Source organism: Thamnophis sirtalis, unplaced genomic scaffold (genome assembly GCF_051295495.1).
Source record: "Thamnophis sirtalis isolate CommonGarterSnake01/CBP01778 unplaced genomic scaffold, rThaSir2_p1.2 scaffold_13, whole genome shotgun sequence".
Taxonomy (NCBI): domain Eukaryota; kingdom Metazoa; phylum Chordata; class Lepidosauria; order Squamata; family Natricidae; genus Thamnophis; species Thamnophis sirtalis.
This window is the reverse complement of record NW_028261393.1, coordinates 43,625,925-43,644,092: the sequence shown is the minus strand read 5'-3', so window position 1 is coordinate 43,644,092 and position 18,168 is coordinate 43,625,925. Positions and strand designations below refer to the sequence as shown.

Here is an 18,168-nt window from a genome sequence, read left to right as displayed (position 1 = left end):
TGCGTGTCCACTGTGCATGTCTATGCGCATACCAGTTGGAATGGGATTCGGAACCCATCACTACTACAATCCTAGGATTTCCCAGCTAGTCAAAATGTACCATCCAATTCCTAATGGGGGGGTGATCTTGTTTAACTTTCAAGATCAGCCATGGCTGGCTTAGTGCTGCCATCTGCTGAGAGAATAATGACACACACACAAACACACACACACACACACACACACACACACACTCTTTAAGGTAGTGTTTCTCAACCGTGGCAATTTTAAGTTGTGTGGACTTTAACTCCCAGCATGGCGGGCTGGGACATTCTGGGAGTTATAGTTCGCACAGCTGCCAAGGTTAAGAAACACTGCTTTTCCAAGCATATGATCTGTTTTAGTTTTATGAATTGTAATTTTAAAAATCTGAAAGGAACTGAATGAACAATAGCTTCAACTTTCCCAAACCAACGTTCATAGAACAACACGGACTCTCCGCTGAACTCTACAAAGTCTTTGTGCCTTTTGTTTTCAGATAGTAACCCACTATCCTTTTGGCATCACAAAAGAGTAATCATTTATACATTCTTCATCAATATAAATTTCTTTTCCTCTTCACAAAAAAGTGGCTACAAACTCGCTTTCTATACCAATGCTGGCCAGAGTTGCTTGATAGTGAGAGGGCAGCATATAAATTTAATAAATAAATGAAAAAATTGGCAATGTCACAGGGCTGTCTTGTACAAAAGTGATTTATATGCCATTGATAATCTCTTTTTTAATTAAACTTGTAACTTTTAGCCTCTTTGTGCTACTATAAATAATAACATACTGCCACCCCTGTACAAAATGTCACTAAATTCAAACAGTGAATATTTCCTCCCCACTCCTCTGTTTCTAGAATAAAAAGATCAGTTATCCACACCAACTACTTCAGGAGTTGAAAGAAAGTAACTGCTTTTTATTTGTTTATACACAATGATAATATATTTCTGATAGTTCAGTCCAAACAACAAAGCCTCAAAATATTTAAAAAAGAAATGTCTTGCTCACTATGCCATGGCAGATAACCAATGTTCCCTTACTGTTTCCCCCCGCTAAATAAATACATTCTTATTTATTTTAAAGGATTTCTACCAATATCTATCTGGCACACCTGATTCTGGGCATCTTACACTATTAAAAACATAAAAAACACAATAATAATGACCTCCAAGGTTCCTTCTAGCTCTATTCAGATTGATATAGAAAAATATCAAAAAGAGAACAGCTGGAAAAAAGATCACAAAGCTACATTCTGGCATTCAACATAGCTGAGCAATGGGTTTTGTCCCATACGTGGGACCCAGGGCAGTCAGAGAACCATGACTTCAAGGTCTTAGGGAAGGCCAAGAAGGATGGAGCTAATCTGATCTCTGGAGGGAGAATATTCCAGAAGGTGGACGCCATGGCAAAAAGGGCTCTCATTCTGGGCCTTGACAATCACACTCCTTAGTGTTCTTACCTAGGCTTCCCCAGCAGCACGAAGCCGAGTCCTCATCCCAATAAATCCCTTTTATTTAATTCACAATGAATTCATTTCCAGCAAAGTTTTTCCTCTCCCACAGTCTTTCAAGATAGTTCACAATTACCAACTTTTATCAGGCTTGGAGAGTGGCCAGGCCGATATCTTTCAGATGCCGCAAAAATTGGCAAGAATGCAGGAATGAACGAATTGTCTCCTGCACACTCCACTCCCCTTTTGCTCCTCTTTTATTTCTTCTGGGAGGGGCCATTCATCACCTGTGGTCTTACTCCCAAGTCGACCCGTTCTTTAGCTGTTCCCCTCGTCTGGCAACTCTGTGCATGCGCACACTGAGAACAGGCTCCAGATGTTCGTCTGCCTCACTGATGTCTGACTCCAAAGGTAGCTGATAACTGTCACACGGTGCTGGCCCCATCTCTGCCTCCGACGCAGAGCCTTCCCCAGACTCAAAGACTGGCCCATGTTCCTCCCCAACCTTCTCACTGTCTGAATCTGCTGCCAGCTCTGCTGGCTACTGGTGGGCCACAACACTTAGCTGACAGGACACAGAGCACATCCATCCTGCCAAATGGATGTGACAGCTAGATGCAAGCAGGGAGAGTTAGCCCTGTACGTGAGCTAGGTTTTTCTTTGCTTGCAAATTGTAATGCTATGCAACAGAAGAACAGTTGTTAGGGACCTTAAAGGTCTTCTAGTCAAACCTCCTGCTCCAGCAGAAGAGCCTATACCATTTCAGACAAATGGTTGTCCAATCTCTTCTTAAAAGCCTCCAGTTTTGGAGCACCCACAACTTCTGGAGGCGAGCTATTCCACTAATTAATTGTTCTAACCATCAGGAAGTTTCTCTTTAGTTCCAGGTTGAGTCTCACCTTCAGAACCAACCTAGATCTAAGGAAACTCCCACATGGCAAGATTCTGTCAATGTAGCTTAACATAATAATTAGCTCATCTGGTTGTGATTCCTATCTGGTTCTCAATTTAGAACTATGGGAAAGACCTTGGGAGAATAAGACAACAGGCACTGCCAGGGGAATGGTCAGATAAGAGACAGCATAGCCTATGGCTAGATAATGGGAGGGGCAAGAGGAACAGAAGGCGCCATTCCCAGTTTCTAAATTTCAATTCCCCTTTGTAATGGTGTGTGGGAACGGCCTTGGAAGACAAAGCAAAGAGATACAGCCAAGAGAACAATCAGATAAAAGATAGCATAACTGTCTTCTCTTACAGTAGCCTAGAGTTGGATAACTGACAGGGCAGGGGGTTTAAGAGGGACCCTCCCTAGTTTCTTGGGCTGTAAAGGAGATGGAGTGGGGGCAGAGGGAGAGAACTCTGCTTTCAGATTTGCAAGATTCTGTCAATATAGATTTACAATAAAGAAGAATTGGTGCAGGGGGTTGTGATTTCTATCTCGTTTAGGAAGGCGGACACAAACAATCAAAGTTGTGTCCCAAAAGGTTACTAACCTTAACACAGATTGGCGAGCTCTCCACCTTCTTTTTACAGGAAGGACCACAAGAACACAGGAGGCTCTTCTTGGGTGCCTATCAAAAGCACAAAACAAATGCCCCAATGAATTATAATTTCACTCATAGCAACATCCATTTGGTGTATTTTTAATTATTTATTTATTTAGCCAAGCATGAATTAGATAACAGATATAAGTATAAACATGATTATGAATACATGAAATGAATACGAATACAAGAGAATATTAGGACAGAGACAGTAGGCACACTTATGCTTATACATGCCCCTTAAAGACTTCTTAGGAATGGAGTGAGGTTGACAGTAGACAATCTTACATTAAAATTATGGGGATTTGAGGAAGGAACCAGTGTGCATTCCAGGCATTGACCACTCTGTTACTGAAGTCGTATTTTCTGCAATCAAGTTTGGAGTGGTTTACCTTGAGTTTACCTTGAGTTTGTATCTATTGTGTGCTCCCGTGTTGTTGTGGTTGAAGCTGAAGTATTCACTGACTGGCAGGACATTGTATTGTATTGTATAGTGTAGCCCTGGGAAAAATAAACACAAATTTGTGTTGACCTCGATTGGGGTAATAATTCTCCAAAGTATTTGGGCAGCAAAATGGAATGGTTTGCTTCTGCTTTTTTTTCTGGGATATGTTATGGCTTTTTACTCCAGGCTTAGAGATTTTCTAAAGAGTGTGTATCCAAGTACTAGGCAGGTTCCTTGTACATATGTTTTGGATGTCCGCACGGTAGTACACAAACTTTGAGATATGTACAGAATATATAACTACACACAGAAATGTGTCTTTGAGTATACTTTTTCTCAGTCCAACCGATCTTTTATTGTTATTGTGGGGAAAACAGAAGGCAGGAATATTTGACATGTTCACCACCTTGAGTTATATATAAATATTAAAAAGGCAGGATAATAATCATCTCCCCCTCCCCAGCTTTCTGGAATAGCATAGAATCTCTAGTAAATAAATTAAGATGTGCATATGCACACAGAGAAATACAATATATGTATTTTTATTTTATTCATTACATTTATATGCAGGGTGCTTCGTGTTCTCTGAACTTGGTTTTTTTTCTTATTGACATTTCATTACTCAAACTAGGTAACATCATCCAGTAGTAGAAGGGAGTGAGGTTTGCTCTCTGCTTATATACAAGGGGCAATCAGAACTGTTTATATCGAATATAAGCAGAGAGCAAACCCCACTCCCTTCTAGTACTGATAATGTTCCCCAGTTTGATAATGAAATGTCTGAAAGAAAACAACCAAGCTCAAAGAACACAAAGGGCCCCTAATTTCAACCTTGAGCTATACATATTTTGCTTTATTGGTACAATTACATGCTTCCAATTCCCAGTAACTCTAGGCTGTTATTTATTCTTTTATTATTTAGTTATTAGTTATTTATTTACTAGCACTTCTATGCTGCTGCAGTCCAGTGGGAGATATCTATAACTACTGTATATCCCTATCTATATGTATGTGTGTATATACAATATGTTTATTTATTCATTCATTTAGTTAGTTACTTATTTACTAGCACTTCTATGCTGCTGCGGTCCAGTGGGAGATATCCATAACTACTGTATATCCCTATCTATATGTATGTGTGTATCTACATGTTTAGGGACGTGGTGGCTCAGTGGCTAAGATGCGGAGCTTCTCAATCAGAAAGGTTGGCAGTTTGGCGGTTCGAATCACTAGCGCCGCGTAATGGAGTGAGCTCCTGTTACTTGTCCCAGCTTCTACTGAGCAGTTCGAAAGCACGTAAATAATGCAAGTAGAAAAATAGGAACTACTTTTGGTGGGAAGGGAACAGCGTTCCGTGCGCCTTCAGCGTTGAGTCATGCCGGCCACATGACTACGCAGACGTCTTCGGGCAGCGCTGGCTCTTTGGCTTTGAAACAGAGATGAGCACTGCCCCCTAGAGTCAGGAATGACTAGAACATATGTGTGAGGGGAACCTTTGCCTTTTATATACATGTTTATTTGCTTGCTTGTTTACTTACTTACTAGCACTTCTATGCTGCTGCAGTCCAGTGGGAGAGATTTATATTTATAAACATACATACATACATACATACACACACACACACACACACATACATATACATACATATATCCCTATATACATACATACATTACATACATATACATATATATATGTATATGTATGTATACATATTTGTATATGTATTTGTATACATGTATGTATACATATATGTATTTGTATATGTGTGTGCATGTGTGTATGCCTGTCTGTGTATGTATTTGTGTATATACATGTTTGTGTGTATATGCAAGATGTTTATGTTTATGTGTATATATTTTTCTGTGCGTATATATTTGTGTGTGTATGGTTGTGTGTGTTTATACATATATCATGTTTTTACCAGTACAGTATATAGACTACTTCGCACTCTTTCTAAATCGGCTAAATCGGAAGGGGGTAAACGGAGATACAATGTGTTTTTTTTTTTAAATGAAACCCCCTCCCCACATATATATAGCTCATCCTGGGGGGGGAGGGCCACCTGGGGGAAGGTCTCGACTTTTCCTCCTGCCCCGGCCTACCTCACGGGGCTGTTGTAGGAGGCAGCGAGGCCGGCCACCCTAGGGCGTCCGACCCTCCCCTCCAGGCCGCGGCAGGGCTGGGCAGGTTGGGCAGGGCCGGGCGCGAGCGTGGCTGGGGCGCAGGCCGCGGCCTCTTTCCCCGCCTCTTCCGAGAGCGGCCTGCCCGCCTGCCTGCCTGCCCGCCAGGCCCGCTCGTCGCCCCCGCGCGGCACGGAGGCTCCCCGAGGCTGCCCAGGCTCCCCTCGCCCGGCTCTCCCTCAGGGCGACGACGCTGCTTCCCCTTCCTCCCGCAGCCGGTGGGAGCGCGTCGCCGGGTGGCCCGTCCCGCGGCCAGCGCAGCTCCATGGGGCCGGCGGCGCGGCGGCGGCGGAGGGCGAAGGCGGCCGTCCAGACTCCTCGCCCCGCTCGCCGGCGGCGGCCGTGAGAGAGACCGAGAGAGAGAGAGAGAGAGAGAGACAGAGAAGCGCCGCTCGCTTCGGACCCGCCGCCGCCGCCCCTCCTGACGGGCCTGCGGCTCCGGGCGGACGGAGGATGGCGGGGGCTCCGACCCAGCTGGAAGCCGGTGAGCAGGGACGTAAAGGAGTGTGCGGGGGGGAGTTGGGGGTCGTCTTGGGGGGGGGTCTTGTCCGGCCTGCACTGACCGCCTTTCTCCCTGCCTCGCCCGCAGAGCTCTACTACCTGATCGCCCGCTTCCTCCAGTCCGGACCCTGCAAGAAATCGGCTCAGGTGGGGGGTCTTGGGGATGGGGGTCTCGGGGGTGGGGGATGGAGAGGAAAAGATTAGGGTGCCCTTTGGGGCTGGGGTCGCGGACCCCCTTCCCTCCTCACCCCTTTGTCTGCCTCTTTCCTCTCCGCAGGTGCTGGTGGCCGAGCTGGAGGAGCACCAGGTAAGGGAGACTAAAAAATGGGATTGGGGAGGGGTCTTCCCGACTCCTTTTAAAGGAAGGAGGACTGAGGGGGGTCGTCCCGATGTGGGACCCCTGGGCTGAAGCTAATGGGGGGGGTGTCATCATTTCAGCCCCTTGGGAGTTATCCTTATGTGGGACCCTCCTGAACTTGGGTTTTATTCCTAATGGGAAGGGTCCCTAATCCAAGAAAGGGCCCTTCTTCTTCTTCTTGGGGTAGGTTTTTTATTTAGCAAAAGCTTCTATAAACAGAACAAGTTCCTCCCCCTCCCCTTCTTCTTCTTCTTCTTCTTCTTCTTCTTCTTCTTCTTCTTCTTCTTCTTCTTCTTCTTCTTCTTCTTCTTCTTCTTCTTCCCACTTCCTCCCTTTCATAAAATGCTTGTGTATCTCTTCCCTGCATCTCTCTTTCTCTCCATCTGTACAAGATGCGTGCCTACGAACACGCACACATGCATGAGATGAGAGCTAGACCATGAAGAACGCGGGTTCTCCCCCCCCCCCCAGCCCTCCAAGGTTGCCTGTTGGGCTTAATCCCAAAGCAAATTGGACCTCTTCGGCTTTTCAAAACCCTCTGGACTTTTCCTAGATTTCGTGGACAGAGACCCTGCTCATTTCTGCTACTGGTTTGTTGAGGGTGGGGTGTGGGGGGAAGAGGGATATAAAGAGGCAGCAGTGGGATAGAGGGGAAGAAAAAACTTTTTTCTTTCCTTTTACCCAGGAGTTGGTTGATGGGACAACCTTTGTGTTGGTTCTCACAGGGCAAAGCCTTAAGAGGGGTTGAAAAGGGACTAGCAGCTCCATATCCAATAGAAGACTTGTGTGACACAACCAAGTGCCAATTCAGCCTTTGGGCCCAGAAATGATTCCTAGATATCTACTTTGGATGGGGAGTACCCCATTCAAAAGTCAAGCGCGAGTAGGCCCTGGGAAGACATTCTCATTTGGGAAGTAAGCCAAGATGTGATTTAGTTTTGATGGAATGGCCTAGGACCCTTCCTTTGTGATCTGCATGTGGCAGCTGATGGACTAAAACCATAGTTTAAGAAAGAGTAGCTGTCCCCAATGTGCAAATGCAACCTCTGTGCATATCATGGATGAGCAAAAACCTTAGTTTTTTAGGGGTGGGGGAGATAGGAGGGAGTTGTTTGACCTTTCGCTTTGCACAGTATTTCACTGTTTCCCCCTCCTCTTTGCTAGCTGATCCCGAGGCGCTTGGATTGGCAGGGAAAGGAACACCGAAGAAGTTTTGAGGATCTGGTGAGTGAATCTTGGCTTTTAAAATTTCAGCATTTATTTTAGTGGTTGGGGGTTGGCTTAGGGTGGGGTGGGGGGTAGGAAGAAGCCTGCTTGTTCATTTTTCTTTTTCACAGCTGCAATAGAAAATCTGGAAAAAGGAAAAGCGTGGATAATAGGAGTCGGTTGTTGGCTGGTTTGTGGAATTTTTCTCTGTGTGATTTTCTTTTTTTCCTCCTAAGAAAAATCTACCATCGAGAAAGCAGTGAGGGTTATTTGAGGGCACGTACAAGAAGTTTCAGCCCGGACCAATAGTGCTGCGTCTATCAGATAGGACTTCCTTGTGGGTGATGAGAGGCGCCAGCTGATTGGTTGTACCTTTCAATACAGGAACCAAGGGAAAGAGGCGTTTTTTTCCCTTCTTCTCATCTTTCTGTATTAGTAAGGAAAAAAAATATTATCCCTTTTCTCCACAGACCTGTCATATTAGAGTTAGAAAGAAAACCTATTGAAGGACGGTGATATTTAGTCCCCATTTTAAGTCTGTTCAGGGCCCTGATGACAAAATGCAAATGAATGTTTAAACATAACAATTACATTCTGCTTGCAGAGGTGGTACTTCATTTAAAATATAATTTTAAATGACGAAAGCTCCTATGTTTCCTTGAGAAAAGAAAGGCAGTCGTTATCCCAATTTATACAAAACAGTAGTAGCCAAAATAAAAAGTCTTTGATTAGAAAGTTTTGACTGGAACTTGTTCATTATGGCTTTTTATTCCGGTAAAAGAATAATACAGAAATGGGACGGAACACCATTTCTAAGAATTGGAATAATTTCTTAAAAAGCCAATATCAGTTTTCATATTTTTTTTCCTGAGTTTCCAACATGTTTATGGCAGTTTTCTTTTGCCATTACTGCTGTTTAAATAGGAGGAAAGTTGGAATAATAATGGATATGGTTCCTAAGAAATAATCTGTGTGAATAGGAAGATGAAATGGGGTCCAGAGGCAGCTATTTCCTCTAATGCATTGGTGCAGATTAATTTTGCTAGATGCAAAGTATGTGGAATGACCTTTTCAGTTCTGATTTGAAAACCAGCTGCACAGTAGGTAAATAGTACATTTGATACAAAATAATCAGTATGTTACAGTTGTTTGTGCTTGCATTTTATGATTACTTCAGTGGGAATACATATTCTATTGTAGCTTTGTTGTGTGTGTCTTCAAGTCAATCTTGATACTTAGACATTTCCTAAGACAAAGTCCCTGCAGTTTTCTTGGCAAGGTTTTCAGAAGTGGTTTACCGTTGTCTCCTTCCCAAAGCTGAGAGAGAAGGGATGGCCTAAGGTCATCCAGCTGGCTTGGTGCTTAAAGCGAGACTAGAACTCACAGTCTCCCAATTTCTAGCATGACACACTGTACTGGCCTTCCTTTTTTTTGTAGCATGAATGGTTGTATCAGTATATCAGGTGCTTTTATATAAATTGGGAACACATGAAAGTAGGAGAAAGTAATATCAAACTTTTCTAAATACTATTGGCTCATTGTTTGTCTAGGTTGATTCCATTGGTTTGATTTGTTTCAAACATTTGTAGGGAAATAGTTCAAAAAACAGAGTTTTTGTGTCCAGGCATTTATCCGGTCAGATCAATGGTAAACGAACAAACTGAACGCCTTGTGAGCTTTATTAGGGATTTTGCAATTTTCAGTGTTGATTTTCCTTAGAAAAATATTTATTTTGTACTCTCTAACTTTCAGTGTTATTGTCATAGACCAGAAGACATGCCTGTCTATGAAGTAATTCCCTTTATCTCAAAGTGTAAATACAGTGGAGAGCAGAGTGAAATTACTTAGTCATTCAGAATAATCCCTGTTTTATCCTGCAACTGATAATTTCTTAGAAAGCCAATATCAGTTTGCATTTTTTCCCCCCTGAGTTTTGGGAAGTTTCCAGCATGTTTATTATAGCAGTTTTCTTTTGACATTAAAAGGTAAAGGTAAGGGTTCCCCTCGCACATATGTGCTAGTTGTTCTTGACTCTAGGGGGCGGTACTCATCTCCGTTTCAAAGCTGAATAGCCAGCGCTGCCCAAAGACGTCTCTGTGTCATATGGCCAGCATGACTAAATGCCGAAAGTGCATGGAACACTGTTACCTTTCCACCAAAGGTGGTCCCTATTTTTCTACTTGCATTTTTTACAAGCTTCAAACTGCTAGGTTGGCAGAAGTTGAGACAAGTAATGGGAACTCACTCCGTTACGTGGCGCTAGGGATTCGAACTGCCGAACTGCCGACTTTTCTGATTGACAAACTCAACATCTTAGCCACTGAGCCACTGTATCCCTTATAATGTCTTTTGACATTACTGCTGTTTAAATACGGGAAAAGTTGGAATAATAATGGATATGATTCCTAATAAATAATCTGTGTGAATAGGAAGATGAAACCTTATTTAAAACTTGATTTGCTTAATTGTAATGGACACACCTTTCCTCTTTACCCTTTTAATATATTAGCCTGTCTGTTTTAATATTTCATATCAATGTTAAACAATTGAAATAAGCCAACAAAGTTTGAAGGTAAGATTTGTGAAGCTGCATAAAAAAATTGCAGGTTCCCCCCTCATACTAAGAACTGTTTATCCTCTTTATTCTTGTTTTAATCAGCTAAGACTGAAATGATTTTGAATACATCTTAGATGAATTATAGCTTTTACGACTTTAAAAGCCCTTGATACATATAGCTACGAGGGAGCCCCATTAACCACAAGAAACTTACTTGTAAAAGGACTTGGCGTTGTTCTTCAGTATGATTTCTCATGATTCTTTTGTTTTTTTACCTGGTTTGTATAAACATTCCCAAAATCCACATCGCTGTCATGCTAGCTGAGGGTTAAAAAACATCACCTCCAATTCCACCCATACTTCCGCTTTTATAATCTAAAAAAACTTGACTGAGTAACTTTTGAGCCTGAACAAGATGATCACCAAAGAGCAAATCCAATTAGCTGTACATGCTTGCCTGCTTCCCAGCTCAGTTAAATTAGGAATAAAACTGCCATAAAGCAATGATGGGGTATTGCTGGCGAAAACGTAGATGGTCTGAGAAGGCATTGTGCCTTCTAGCTACCAGCTGAATAATAATGCACACTGTTCCTAAGAGGTGTGAAAATGCCCCTCCCTTTCTTTGTGGTTGCAGCTGTTTTTACAACACAAAGGGGCTTTATTATTTTGTTAACCCCCTGCCTTTAGCCAAGATACTTTGCCACCTCCAGCTCTCCAGCTCTCTTAATGTCCCTCCATTAACACCTGTCTGCCAGCATCAAGTAGTTCTTAATTTACAAATGAATTGCATTTATAACAGTTTGGCTGTCCTAGTCTGTTTAGGAGCTTATTTATTTCTTTATTTTATGGCACTTCATATTTCAGTAAAAGGAACACGGTAAAATACAAAACGTGGAATATAAAATCTGAACTCCTTGACCAGAAGATTGCAAACGTACATCTTAAGTTGCAAATATAATTTTTACTATATTCATTGCAGCCAGGAAATCAGCGAAATCTCCATTACAGGCTCTGTTTTGACACTCAGTCGCTCATGTGTTACCCTAAATAGTTTGTTTTTCGGCCCTACAGTCACAGTTCGGTGATAGTATTTTGTCACGCTTACAGAGGGCAGCTGAGCATCTATCATGGACCAGTGCAAATTTGGTTCAGTTTGGTCCACATCGCTCAGGGCAGGTCAAATCCAAATCCATTTTTTTCAAAATGCAGGGAAAGCTTTGACATTGTGTTTTTTATTTGCTTATTCTGTATAAAACACTAAGGGTGAAAACTGATTGTTTTTATGGTGTACAGTTCATTAGGTATGTTACATCCATTACACCAGTAGTTCCTTTAGCCATGCCCCACCTAAGCATCTCTAAAATCCTTATCCCCCCCCCCCCCCACCCCGTGACATATAATTCTTACTTTGCTCAAAAAGTGAGCTCCTACTCATGGGGAGGAAGCCTAAAAGGCTATCAACTTGGTTTAAAGCAGGTTCAAATTGCCACCCATTAAAAATCAAATTGCCGCCTTGTGGGGCATGGGCCCCACATTGGGCACCACTGCATTACACTGAGCAAGTGGTATTGGTTGTTTTGACATTGATTGAATGTCAGAACATTATTTCATACTTATTTCTGCCCTCTAAGGCCATCTTCTCTGAGAGTTTAATTTATTTTAAAAAAATGTTTTTCCTAATATTTATAGCTGTATAAATTTAATTAACAAATGATATTCCTCCTCCCAAAATATGGCAATAATCCCTACATGAAATTACTGTGAAACGGACACAGGCAAACAATCATCCTGAGCTTTCATTACTAAAACAAACTTCTCTATTCAGACAGCATCTGAGTTAATACATTTTACTAAGCCTTAATGCAGGGGTGTCTAAACTTGGGAACTTTAAGTCAGGCTGGGGAATTCTGGGAGTTGAAGTCCACAAGTCTTAAAAGTTCTCAAGTTTGGAGACCCCTGCCTTAATGGGACATCTTTGATTTTGGCTAAATGCCACGTGGGATACAGCTATAGAATTATATAAGCCATGCTTTATAGAATAGCATGTTGTATGAACCAGTTGGAGATTATTCTCTAATCTGTAATTAAAATAATAGTTAAAGGTGTTGTCAGGGGTAGACTGACCCTCCTTTGCTCCTCAGTTCTTCAATTTAAGCTTTCTTCTTTCATGCCTGCTTATGGGTTTTGCAGAGAGCTGCATCTGGCTATTGTGGGAAACTGAACTTCTTGGTAAGAATTATTCGAGGCATTTAGATCTGCAGTCTTTCTGATATGATTTTCCTAATTTGATCAAGTATGTAGTGATGAAAGACGCTGAGCTTGTCAGCTGGAAAGCTGACAGTCTGAGCTCAAGACCCGAGCACCCCACAACAGGGCGACCTCCCATTCCTTGCCCCAGTTCCTGCCCACCTAGCAGTTCAAAAGCATGCAAATGTGAGTAGATAAATAGGTACCATTTCGGTGAGAAGGTTCCATGTGCTTTGGCATATAGTCATGCTGGCCACATGACCACGGAAAGGTCTTTAGACAACACTGACTGCTTCGGCTAAGAAACAGAGATGAGCACATCCCCCTAAAACCAAACTCAACTGGACACCCCCTGCCTTTTATCCCCAAAGCTAGAGTGGGGCCTCACTGGCAGCGGTGGCTCTTCCTTCCCCAGAATCAGCCCACAGATTTCCACTGCTCTCCTCTCCTCTGCCTTCTGCGCATCTGCGCATCAGGCACTGGGCCCAACTGATCTTCCTCTTCCTCATCAGCCACCTCCAGACCTGGGGGCTATTGACTCTCCATCTGAGGGCTGACGGATGGCCCAGGCTCCACCTCTGTCTCTCTCTTTCTGCCACCTCCATTCCCTCTTCCCGCTCGGAGCTCTCAGGTTGCCTTATTAATGTTGACCCTGACTCCCATGCCGCCGCCTCCTCCTCCTCCTCCTCCTCCTCCTCCTCCTCCTCCTCCTCCTCCTCCTCCTCCTCATGTGATTCAGCTGCTGGAGGGGCCGGCTAAGGAAAAAACGTTGCAATACTTCACATGACGGCAATGTGACACCACAAGCCTGCCACCTGTGCTTTACACAATTTAACTGGTGAAGCAGTTTGTTTCCTTTTATTTATACCTGGTGGTGTCCCTAACACCTCCTCCTATAATTTTCCAGAAGAGCCACCTTGTGAGAAAGGGACTCCAGTTGAGCGAAAGGGACTGGCTCAAGTCTGCATGGTGGCTGAAGGCACATTTGCACAGGGTCCCCTGGTCCAGTCACTGCACCATTCATGAAATATGAGAAAGTCTGGGCTTACTTTCTTTCTTGGCTGCCTTAACTATGCTTTGAATGAGATCGAAATCTCATCCCTATGGATACTTGGAAAGTTGTGGAGGACAGAATTCAACCATTCATACAACATAATGCATATAATGTGCCTTTTTAAAATTTAATTTGCCCTAATCCTTTACCAAAACCTCAAGTGAATGTTGGCTATCCCTTTCTTCGGGGAAGAATGTTAGGCGAACGTTTCTGTGGTTATGTACTGTTAGTTGTTATATGCATAGATTCCAAGTGTCTAACAACTATTAGAAGGATGCGGTGGCTTAGTGGCTAAGATACTGAGCTTGTTGATCAGAAAGGTTGGCGGTTCGAATCCCTAGCGCCGCATAACGGAGTGAGCTCCCGTTACTTGTCCCAGCTTCTGCCAACCTAGCAGTTCGAAAGCATGTAAAAAATGCAAGTATAAAAATAGGAACCACCTTTGGTGGGAAGGTAACAGCATTCTGCGTGCCTTCAGCATTTAGTCATCAAGAAAAGTCAGTGGCGGAAATCTGATTCTTTTAACAACGATAAGATTCACTGCAATGATCCGCTTAACAACCGTTGCCCCAAAAGTTCATAAAATCGGACATGTCTCTCTTAGCTGCCTTGCTTAGCAATGGCAATTCTCGCCCTGGCGGTGGTCATAAGTCGAGGACTACCTTTAATGCTATCTACCTTGACTTCTCTTTGCCTCTCTCAAATTCAGGTTGGACGTAAGGAATGCCTGCTGATGCTTTTTTATTTTTAAAAATATTCAGGTAGCAGCCAATGCTCACATCCCCCCAGATTACCTCCTCAAAATTTGTGAGCGAATTGGACCTCTATTAGATAAGGAGATCCCACAAAGTGTACTCGGAGTGCAAACTTTACTAGGAGTGGGACGGCAGTCTTTACTAAGGGCAGCCAAAGGTAAGCCATTGTTCTTTTATTTATATTCCACCTTATAGAGGCAAGGAAAGCAACTTGCAGCCAAAGTCACGTACAATAGGACGAACTGTAAACAGTTGAAGCATTATTTTTTAACTGCATCCCTCTTCCGACAAGTTAATAACAGTGTAACTTAAATGGGTGCATAAAAACTTTAAAAAGGCATGGAAAAGGGGTCTTTTGGAAACATGGATTTTCTGAAATGTCTTGCTTTTTGAAAAAGGAACTAAAACCGTTTCCTGCAAACAGCTTGACAGAGAAGAAAGGGATGGGAAGGAGCAGGGAAGGCGTACCCACATTGATAGTTTTGAGCAGGAAAAAAATAATAACTGGGCTGCAGAGGCCAAGTCCTCAGGTCAAGATTTTGACCCTCTTTTAGCGGATTTAGGGAAAGCTCCGCTGTTTCCGGCTCCAGATGCCATTAGATGTGTTGTTGCTCCTGCCAGCTATCTTAGTCAGTTGGAGTCAGCAAACCACCAAAAAGTATTTTCACTCGCACGGTGCCATGCGCTTCCATTGGCCGTCCTGTACGGCAAGTCTAAAAGGATACCATTGGCAGGTTGGAGAAGAAGAAAGGAGTTTTGAAATGAAGAAAACTAAAAAAATAAGTAGACAATACACTTAGATCAAGATATGAAACGGTTAGTACGTGTATGATAAGAATAATGATGTTTAATGTTGATATATTATTACTAGAAGATAGTAAAAAGAAAAATGGAGGATTTTATACCGTTTAAATGCTCAATGTGTTATGATACTAAATTTAGGGAAATAATGTTAATATGAATGTGAAAGATGTGGCAAAAGAGGAACGATGTTGCCTAGAGATGTTTGTGCCCAGACAACACCCTGCACAAGGAAAGACGGAATGTTTATTTTTGAAATTGAAAAATAATAAAATTGTTTAAAACAGAAAAGGATACCACTGACGGAAAGACACTGTCCCTGCGGCTCAGGAGAGGTGGAGATCTGGTTCACATGCTCCTTAAATGTTATTTTATGCAAAGATTAGGGGGGGGGGGAATATTCTGCCAATAACTGCTAGGTATCCTGGCCACTCCGATACTACCTATCTCCAGTGGCTGCTTAAGGATGAACAGTCCATAACTACAGCACAGGTGGACAGATTCTGCACAGCAGTACTGGGGATTCATCGCAAACACGTGTCTTCCGTGACACGACAAAACCGCGCTCGTCAAAATAGCGGTGATAAAATTGCGTCGCTAAAGCCGCGACGTCATCACCACTGCGACAACAGCGCGGCGACAGAAGGGCGCTTTAAAACAGCGCGGCGGCAGAAAGCGGATTTAAATTAAGGTAAGGGTTAGGATTAGGTTTAGGGGTTTGTTTTAGGGTTAGGTTTAGGGTTAGGTTTAGAGTTAGGTTTAGGATGCTGAGTGCTTGGGAATGCGCAGATTTGCCCTCCGCGATTATGTCATCGCGGTAGGGTCGCGTTTTTCCTTAGCGCTTCGAATGGCGCGAATTAGTCTTCGCACTTATGTCTCCGTGGATAAGGGCTTCGCGGATTTGTGGTGGAACCGTGTCTTCTCCACCATAGTGGTGTCATATAACAAATGGTTCAAACCCTTTGCACTGCTTAGCTTTTACCGTTGAACCTACAATGGGCCACATAGCTTATGTATTTTAATTGTAGTATAGTTAGACCTCAAATAATTGACAGGGTGGATTTTATTATAGCTTTTAGTTGTTATTTATTATTTTATACTAGAATTTTTAATTGTATATTTACCGAGCGTTTTTATTTGTTCTGGTCTCTGGTCTAAGACTGTAATAAATTGATTGATTGATTGAATGACCCGCTCCGAATCCTGTTTGCACAGAATGCAGGCACACAGCCTGGAAGGGTTCCGCGTTTGCAGCCCTGCATCGGGGCCGACCTCCCGAAGTCCCCATAAACTATGGGAGGCCACCAAATGTGGGTAAGGAATAACTTTTCTTATATGCCAATGTTATATTCCAATGTTTTGTTTCTTTATTTCTATCCTGCCGTTATTATTTTTACAAATAACGAAGGGCGGCAAACATATCCAATGCACCCTTCCTCCTATTTTCACCACAACAATATATGTGAGGTGGGTTGAATTGAATGCTAGCAACAGCACTTAGGGTTGAATACCGCTCCACGGTCCTTTAGAGCATTCTCTGAGTGGTTTACAGAGTCAGCATCTGGCCCCCAACAAACTGAGTCCACATTTTACTGACCTTGGAAAAATGAGCCAACCTTGAGCCAGTCTGGATCGAACTCCTGGCAGTGGGAGGAGTTAGCCTGCAGTGCTGCATTCTAAACACTGTATCACCATGGTTTCCTAGAGAATGACTGTGTTCTGACCTAGGTTTCCCAAGAGCATGAAGCAAACTCCTGGTCCTAAGAAAACCCCATTTTATTAATTGACTGTAAATTCTGCTCATTCACATCCAGCAGTCTTTCAAGGGACGATTTACAGTCACAGACCTTATCTGGCTTGGAGAGCTGCCAGGCCGATATCTGCAAAACTTGGCAAGGAGTCTCGGAGAATCACAAACCAATTAAGCAAACTAATTGTCTCCTGCAAACTCCCCTCCTCTTTCGCTCCTCTTTTATTTCCTCTGGGAGGAGGCCACTCATCGTCCCCCTGTGACTTTACTCCCAAGTTGATCCTGTTCTTTAGCTGTTCCCTTCGTCTGGCCACTCTGTGCATGCGCACACTGGGAACAGGCTCCAGCTGTTCATCTGCCTCACTGATGTCCGACTCTGAAGACAGCTGATAACTGGCATATGGCTCTAGCCCCCTCTCTGCCTCCAACACAGAGCACCTTATCAGAGCCTTCCCCAGCCTCCAGGACTGGCCCATTTCCTCCCCAACCTCCTCATTGTCCGAATTTGCTGCCAGCTCCGTTGGCCATTGGCAGGCCACAACTGACTGGCTCAAAGTCACTCAGCTGACTTTCATGGCTAAGGCAGGTCTTGAATTCACAGCCTCTGGCTTTCTAGCCTGGTATCTTAACCGCAGCAGGGAAACTTTCAGTGGGTCAGTTTGAAAATGGTGGCCTACTGTTGCAAAGCTAAAGTAAAAAGGATTTATTTTTCTCCCCTCTCTTAATAATGAGAACATAGCTGCTATTTTAAGCCAAAGGACCCATCATAATTTTAAGAATGCAACCTAGAACAGAACTATTAAATTAGGACAGTGCTGCATTGTAACTTCAGCTTAGATACCCAAATTTAAGCTCAAAGAATTTGCCAGTCATTGAGCGAATAAACATTACTGTGACTGCCTGACTGAAACGAACACAGAGAAGTTTCCGCATTAGGCATGTTTTTCTCTCTGGATAATTCCCTAAATTGCTGGTATGTCATTGGGCTGTTCCGTTGTAAATTAACCCTGCCCTTGGCCTTTCGTCATTTGTTAAAGCAACGGCAAAAGTTTTCAATAGTTCCTCTTTTGAAGTTGCCAAAGATAATCCCCCCCCCCGATGTCACCTCTTTCCCAAAATGTCCCTAGAGCAGAGACCATGTTTCCCCAAAAATTAGACCTTGTCTTATATTTTTTTTGCCACCAAAAAAGGCACCTGATCTTATTTTGGGGGGGGGGGGGATTTTCGTTGTGAGAAACTTCTGCGGCCACCAAGGCTTTCCTGAAGGCCTCTGCAGCCGATAACAGAGTTCT

At 43.2% G+C, this 18,168-nt stretch overlaps 1 protein-coding gene and 1 long non-coding RNA gene across 3 annotated transcripts in view; one reads left to right on the top strand and one right to left on the bottom strand.

Annotated features, from left to right (window-relative positions):
- Nucleotides 1–5,808, bottom strand: part of LOC148043161 (uncharacterized) — a 31,168-nt gene extending 25,360 nt beyond the window's left edge. The window contains exons 1-3 of the long non-coding RNA XR_015698301.1: nt 5,570–5,808; nt 3,425–3,522; nt 2,971–3,048 (exon numbers count right to left, since the gene is read on the bottom strand). This is a non-coding gene — a long non-coding RNA (uncharacterized LOC148043161). The remainder of the gene's footprint in view (nt 1–2,970; nt 3,049–3,424; nt 3,523–5,569) is intronic.
- A 29-nt stretch (nt 5,809–5,837) lies between these two features.
- Nucleotides 5,838–18,168, top strand: part of BRWD3 (bromodomain and WD repeat domain containing 3) — a 58,953-nt gene continuing 46,622 nt past the window's right edge. The window contains exons 1-6 of one of the 2 annotated variants that reach the window (XM_087727388.1): nt 5,838–6,131; nt 6,237–6,295; nt 6,426–6,455; nt 7,671–7,730; nt 14,332–14,482; nt 16,342–16,440. In XM_087727388.1, coding sequence (XP_087583514.1) covers nt 6,101–6,131; nt 6,237–6,295; nt 6,426–6,455; nt 7,671–7,730; nt 14,332–14,482; nt 16,342–16,440 — 430 coding nt within the window. In that variant the 5' untranslated portion in view covers nt 5,838–6,100. The remainder of the gene's footprint in view (nt 6,132–6,236; nt 6,296–6,425; nt 6,456–7,670; nt 7,731–14,331; nt 14,483–16,341; nt 16,441–18,168) is intronic. The other variant, XM_087727389.1, reaches the window with a different exon arrangement.